This window comes from Salvelinus namaycush, chromosome 16 (assembly GCF_016432855.1).
Source record: "Salvelinus namaycush isolate Seneca chromosome 16, SaNama_1.0, whole genome shotgun sequence".
Classification (NCBI taxonomy): domain Eukaryota; kingdom Metazoa; phylum Chordata; class Actinopteri; order Salmoniformes; family Salmonidae; genus Salvelinus; species Salvelinus namaycush.
In genome coordinates, this window is record NC_052322.1 from 41,865,350 (window position 1) to 41,872,237 (window position 6,888).

Consider the following 6,888-nt stretch of genomic DNA (forward strand, 5'->3'; position numbering starts at 1 on the left):
TCTACGGTTCATAGATCCTTCCACCCCTCTCTCTCTCTTCCTGGTTTTTCTTGACCCTTTATCTGTGTGTCGGCTCCACCTTCTGAGGGTTCCCCTTGCTTCTGGGACTTGTAGTTTTGGCAGTCGGCCATTTTGTGATCTGTAGTTCTGATCGGGGTGGCCATTTTAGTGATCGGGCAGAGCCCGTTTATTAGTTCTGCTCTCACATATCTGCCATTTATCACTCGACCCCCTTCTTTGCCACACATCTCCCCCCCTAGATCCGACCCCCTAGGTCGGGCTACCGCAGCAAAATATGCGTGCATGCGGGATAACCCATCCACATTTCCCATTTCCTTCCCTGCTTTGTGTTTCAAGTCAAAGTGAAACGGTTGGAGACTCAAAAACCACCGCATCACCCGAGCGTTCTTCTCTTTAGCCCTATGCATCCAGGTGAGTGGGGCATGGTCACTGATGAGGGTGAAGTGGCGCCCCAGCAGGTAGTATTTCAGGCTTTCTAGAGCCCACTTTACTGCCAGCGCCTCTTTCTCAACGACCGCGTAGTTGGTTTCCCGTGGTTCCAGCTTCCTGCTTAAAAACAGGATGGGGTGTTCCACCCCTTCTACCTCTTGGGATAGCACTGCTCCCAAGCCGACCTCTGAGGCATCCGTCTGAACCACAAACTCTTTCTCAAAGTCTGGTACCACCAGCACTGGATTACAGCAGAGAGCCTCCTGTAATGTCCTAAATGCTTTGGTGGCCCTTTCATCCCATTTGACCATGTTTGGCCCTCTGGCTCTAGTCATGTCGGTGAGTGGGGCGGCCACTGTGGCATAACTTGGGATGAACTTCCGGTAGTAACCGGTCAGCCCTAGGAACGCTCGAACTTGCTTCTTATTTACTGGTTTCGGCCATTCTCTAATTGCCTCCACCTTCTTACGTTGGGGTTTGATTAACCCTCTTCCCACGGTTTATCCCAGATACTCTGTTTCCCCTAACCCCACATAACACTTGGCAGGGTTCGCCGTGATCCCTGCCTTTCTAAGGGCGTCTAACACCGCCTGTACCCGGGGTAAGTGGGATTCCCAATCAGGGCTGTAGATTCCCACGTCATCTAAATAAGCTGCGGCGTATGCCTGGTGCGGTTTTAGGACCTTGTTCATGAGCCGTTGAAAGGTGGCTGGGGCCCCGTGTAAGCCGAATGGCATGACGGTGTATTGAAACAAACCGTCAGGGGTTGCAAAGGCTGTCTTTTCTTTGGCCCTGGGGGTCAGAGGAATTTGCCAGTACCCTTTTGTCAGGTCCAGGGTCGTAATGTACCGAGCTTTACCAACTTTCTCCAGTAGTTCGTCTACTCGGGGCATGGGGTAGGCATCAAACTTGGAGATTTCATTTACCTTCCGAAGTCGTTACAGAACCGCAAAGACACATCGGGCTTGGAGACCATCACAATTGGGCTAGACCACTCACTATGTGACTCCTCGATCACTCCAGCTGTCAACATTTTCTCTGTCTCTGCTCTAATCGCGGCCTGTCGAGCCTCGGGTACCCGATATGGCCTCATGCTCACTTTTCTCCCTGGTAGGGAAACGATATCGTGAGCCGTAACCTCAGTTCGGCCGGGTACCTCTGAAAACACATCTCTGTTTTTCTGGATCAGGGTCTTTACTTCCTGTACTTGTGCTGGGGACAGAGTAGGTGAAATATTTACTTCGGCTGCCCCCTGAGTGTGTGTAGGGTATGTGACCATTAGTGTTTCTCTCTCTCTCCATGCTTTTAACAGGTTTATGTGATAGATCTGTTCCTGTGGCCGTCGACCTGGCTGTCGGATCCGATAATTCACTTCTCCTATTCTCTCCAGTACTTCATATGGTCCTTTCCATGTGGCTAGTAGTTTGCACTCTACCGTGGGGATCAGCACTAACACCTTATCTCCCGGTTGAAATTCCCTCAGGGTAGCCTGCCGGTTATAAGTGTGCCGCTGGTGCTCTTGTGCTTGTCTCATGTGCTCTCGGACGATGGGCATGACTGTGGCTATCCTGTCTTGCATTGCCGTGACGTGCTCTATGACACTAGTATACGGGGTGGATTGGTGCTCCCAGGTTTCCCGGGCGATGTCTAAGATTCCCCGGGGGTGCCTCCCATATACCAGCTCAAAGGGAGAAAACCCCAGCGAGGCTTGAGGAACCTCTCTAATGGCAAACATCAGATACGGCAACATGCAATCCCAGTTTTTCCCATCCTTATCGATTACCTTCCTGAGCATTGACTTCAGGGTCCTGTTGAATCTCTCTACCAGCCCGTCCGTCTGAGGATGGTAAACTGATGTCCTCAACTGTTTCACCTGCCACAATTTACAAAGGTCCGCCATAAGGCGGGACATAAAGGGGGTCCCCTGGTCAGTAAGGATCTCCTTTGGAACCCCTACCCTGGTGAACAAGAGCACTAATTCCTTGGCAATATTTTTGGAAGTCATCATCCGAAGGGGAATGGTTTCTGGGTAGCGAGTGGCATAATCTAGAATGACCAGAATGTATTGGTGTCCTCTGGCGGACTTGGGTAGTGGGCCCACTATATCCATCGCTATCCTCTCAAATGGCGTTTCGATTATGGGGAGTGGCACTAACGGGCTTCTAACAGCTGGTCGGGGAGCTGTTAACTGGCACTCCGGGCACTCTACACAATGCCGAGCCACTTCAGCCTGAATTCCTGGCCAGTAAAACCTCCTTACAATCCGGTCTCGGGTTTTATCGATACCAAGGTGTCCACCCAGAATGTGCCCATGAGCTAGATCCAGTACTGTCCTCCGGTACCGGGTGGGGACCAACAACTGTTCAACCACATCAACCCCTATTGCTTCTGGGACTTGTAGTTTTGGCAGTCGGCCATTTTGTGATCTGTAGTTCTGATCGGGGTGGCCATTTTAGTGATCGGGCAGAGCCCGTTTATTAGTTCTGCTCTCACATATCTGCCATTTATCACTCGACCCCCTTCTTTGCCACACTGTGTTGGAGTAAACAGAATGCTGTGGTGGAGTAAACAGGAAGCTGTGGTGGAGTAAACAGGAAGCTGTGGTGGAGTAAACAGGAAGCTGTTGAGAATTTCTGTCATACAGGAGTAATAAAGGCATAGTGCTCTAAAACAAATACTATTTTTATGTTTAGCAGGTGGTGCTGCAGCATCCCTACTTCCCAATGGCTATGCCTCTGTCTCTTCCACCCACTACACCCCCTAAACATCTCTACACGTCCCTCTCTGTCTCTTCCTCCCACTACACCCCCTAAACATCTCTACACGTCCCTCTCTGTCTCTTCCTCCCACTACACCCCCTAAACATCTCTACACGTCCCTCTGTCTCTTCCTCCCACTACACCCCCTAAACATCTCTACACGTCCCTCACTGTCTCTTCCTCCCTCCTACACCCCCTAAACATCTCTACACGTCCCTCACTGTCTCTTCCTCCCTCCTACACCCCCTAAACATCTCTACACGTCCCTCTCTGTCTCTTCCTCCCTCCTACACCCCCTAAACATCTCTACACGTCCCTCACTGTCTCTTCCTCCCACTACACCCCCTAAACACACTTATTAAAGCTGTTCCAATTAGGTGCATAGTGAGTTAGGTTTGTCATTACTAAACAAAGCCCTGGCCAGTGAGCTGTGACGATTTACAATATAGAAAATATGCAGTGACAGACAGTAACATTCCAACGTTGCAGCATTTCATTTGTCTGCTTCCAGTCAATACACAGAGCAATTGTTTACTGGATGTCATTGTGTGTATACGCTCATGCGAAAAGTCTAAAATAATTGCTTGTTCCTCTGTCCCATCACATTGTATTGAATCTCTAGATCTAAATATGGCTACAGTCTGTATTAATAGCACGGTGTTTGTTTGCTGTTGTGAAGCCTGTAGGTGTCATTCCCATATATAAATCTAGAAGCATTATGAAATGTCCTTAAACATGGCTTCTGCTGGAGTTTCTTCAATCAGAGGCAGAGAGACACCAGAAGGTAACATTTTCTAGTCCCCATCCTGTGGGGCCTTTTCCAGAAGTAAAGAAGAGTTTTCAGAAGTGCACACAGCTGAAGAGGAAGGAATGAATTTTGAATCCTCCGGGGGAGGGTAAAGAATTGTAAATGTATGCAAGTATAATTGGTAGCATAAATCAACAGAGACAGGTGTGTGCTAACACATATCCCAGCCACAATGTCAAATGAATGTACCATACATTAATAATTACATTTTCAACACTGAGGCAACTTCTGCTTACATACAGTATATGGATGCATGATAATGCCATACTCTTTTTTGTTCACTTGCATTTGTCATGGCTTTACATCCCCTGCTATATTGTGGATTGAGAGTTATCTGTCTAACAGAACACAGAGGGTGTTCTTTAAATGGTTGCCTCCTTAACATAATCCAGATATAATCAGGCATTCCCCAGGGCAGCTGTCTAGGCCCTTACTTTTTTCAATCTTCATTAATGAGCTGCCACTGGCTCTGAGTAAAGCCTGTGTGTCTATGTATGCTGATGTCTCAACACTATACACGTCAGCTACCACAGCGAGTGAAATCACTGAAACGCTAAACAAAGAGCTGCAGTCAGTTTCATAATGGGTGGTAAGAAGTAATAGTCCTAAATATTTCAAAAACTAAAAGCATTGTATTTAGGACAAAGCATTCACTGAACTCTAAACCTCAACTAAATCTTGTAAGGAATAAAGTGGAAATTGAACAAGTTGAGGAAACTAAAATGCTTGGAGTAACCCTGGATTGTAAACTGTTATGGTCAAAATATATTGCTGCAATGGTAGCCAAGATGAGAGAGGTCTGCCCATAGTAAAGCATCGCTCCGCCTTCTTAACAACAATATCAACGAGGCAGATCCTACAGGCCCTAGTTTTGTCACACCTGGACTGCTGTTCAGGGAGAATTGGAATGGGAGAGGGAGAGGGAGAGGGAGAAGGAATGGGAGAGGGAGAGGGAGAAGGAGTGGGAGAGGGAGAGGGTAGCAAGCAAATTGTGATATGTAGATTTAGACATGTTATGAATGGGATATGGGGAGAATGATAAGGAGGAGGCATTTGGATAAGTGAGATAGGCGACGGAGAGGGAGATGGCAAGGAGAGTTAGCAGGACGAGGGATAACGAGTAGGCTACGAGCATTTGATAATTATACTGAAATTTATGATAGTTAAGATGGAAAGTAATTGGATGAGTTCTATGGAGACGGTGACTGGTATATGGATACGGAGAAGGAATTGGAGAGTGCGAGGGACACACAGAAGCAATGGGAGCGGGCTAGGGAGAAGGGGCAGACTTGGAGCGGGAGAGGAGAAGAGAAGGAATGGGGAGAGGAGAAGGAAATGAGTGAGGGAGGCAGAATGAGAGAGCAATGGTAGATGGGAGAGGGATAAGGTGAAGGATGGGAGAGGTAGGGGTGAAGGAGAGGGTGAATCAAGGTGAGGGTGAAGGAGGGAGATGGGAGAGGGTAGAGGGAGAAGGATGGGAGAGGGAGATGGAGAGAAGGAGTAAGAGAAGGAGAGGGAGAGGGAGAGGGAGAAGGAATGGAAGGGAGAGGGAGAAGAATGGGAGAGGGAGAAGGAATGGGAGAGGGAGAGGGAAAGGGAGAAGGAATGGGAGAGGGAGAAGGAGAAGGAATGGGAGAGGGAATGGGAGAGGGAGAGGGAGAAGGGGAAGGAATGGGAGAGGGAGAAGGAGAAGGAATGGGAGAAGGAGAAGGAGAAGGAGAGGGAGAAGGAGAGGGAGAAGGAGAGGAAGGGAGAGGAGAGGGAGAGGAGAAGGAAATGGGAGAGGGAGAGGGATGGAGAGGGAGAGGGGAGGAAATGGAGAGGGAAAGGAGAAGGAAGTGGAGAGGAAGGGAGAAGCAATGGGAGAGGAGAGGGGAAGGGAAGGGGAGAGGGAGAGAGAAGGAGAAGGAATGGGAGAAGGAGAGAGAAGGAGAGAGGAGAGGGAGAGGAGAGGGAGAAGAATTGGAGAGGAAAGGAATGGAAGAGGAGAAGATGGGAGAGGGAAGGGAGAAGGAATGAAGAGGGAGAGGGAGAGGGAAGGGAAGGGAGAAGGGAGGAATGGGAGAGGAGAAGGAGAGGAATGGGAGAAGGAGAGGGAGAAGGGAGGGAGGGAAGGGAGAGGGTGAAGGAAAGGGTGAGGGAGGGTGAAGGGGGGGAGAGGGAGAGGGAGAGGGAATGGGAGGGAAGAGGAGGGAGAAGAAATGGGAGAGGGAGAGGGAGAAGGAATGGAAGAGGTAGAGGGTGAAGGAGAGGGTGAAGCAAAGGGTGAGGGTGAAGAAGGAGAGGGAGAGGGAGAGGGAGAAGGAATGGGAGAGGGAGAAGGAGAAGGAATGGGAAGGGAGAGGGAGAGGGAGAAGGAATGGGAGAAGGAGAGGGAGAAGGAATGGGAGAGGGAGAAGGAGAAGGAATGGGAGAGGGTGAAGGAGAAGGAATGGGAGAGGGAGAGGGAGAGGGAGAAGGAATGGGAGAGGGAGAGGGAGAAGGGGAAGGAATGGAGGGGAGAAGGAGAAGAGAGAATGGGAATGGGAGAAGGAGAAGGAGAGGGAGAGGGAGAAGGAGAGGAGAGGGAGAGGAAAAGGAATGGGAGGGGAGAGGAGAGGAATGGGAGAGGGAGAAGGAATGGAAGAGGAGAAGAGAGAGAGAGGGAGGAGTAAGGAGAGGAATGGGAGAGGGAGAGGGAGAAGGAATGGGAGAGGGAGAAGGAATGTGGAAAGGAGAGAGAAAGAGAAGAAAGGGAGGAGAAGGAGAAAGAAGGAAAGAGGGAGAAGGGAGAAGAAGGAGAAGGAGAGGGAGAGAGGAGAGGGAGGAAGGGAGAGGGAGAGGAGAAGGAAGAGATATGGGGAAAAAAAGAACCAACAACCGAGGTGGCGA

General features: G+C 49.6%; 1 protein-coding gene across 1 annotated transcript in view; it reads right to left on the reverse strand.

The window, feature by feature from the left end:
- Positions 1–950: 950 nt before the first annotated feature.
- The window catches only part of LOC120061680 (AMP deaminase 2-like), a 35,617-nt gene continuing 29,679 nt past the window's right edge, over positions 951–6,888 (reverse strand). The window contains exon 11 of the mRNA XM_039011573.1: positions 951–1,376. Coding sequence (XP_038867501.1) covers positions 951–1,376 — 426 coding nt within the window. The remainder of the gene's footprint in view (positions 1,377–6,888) is intronic.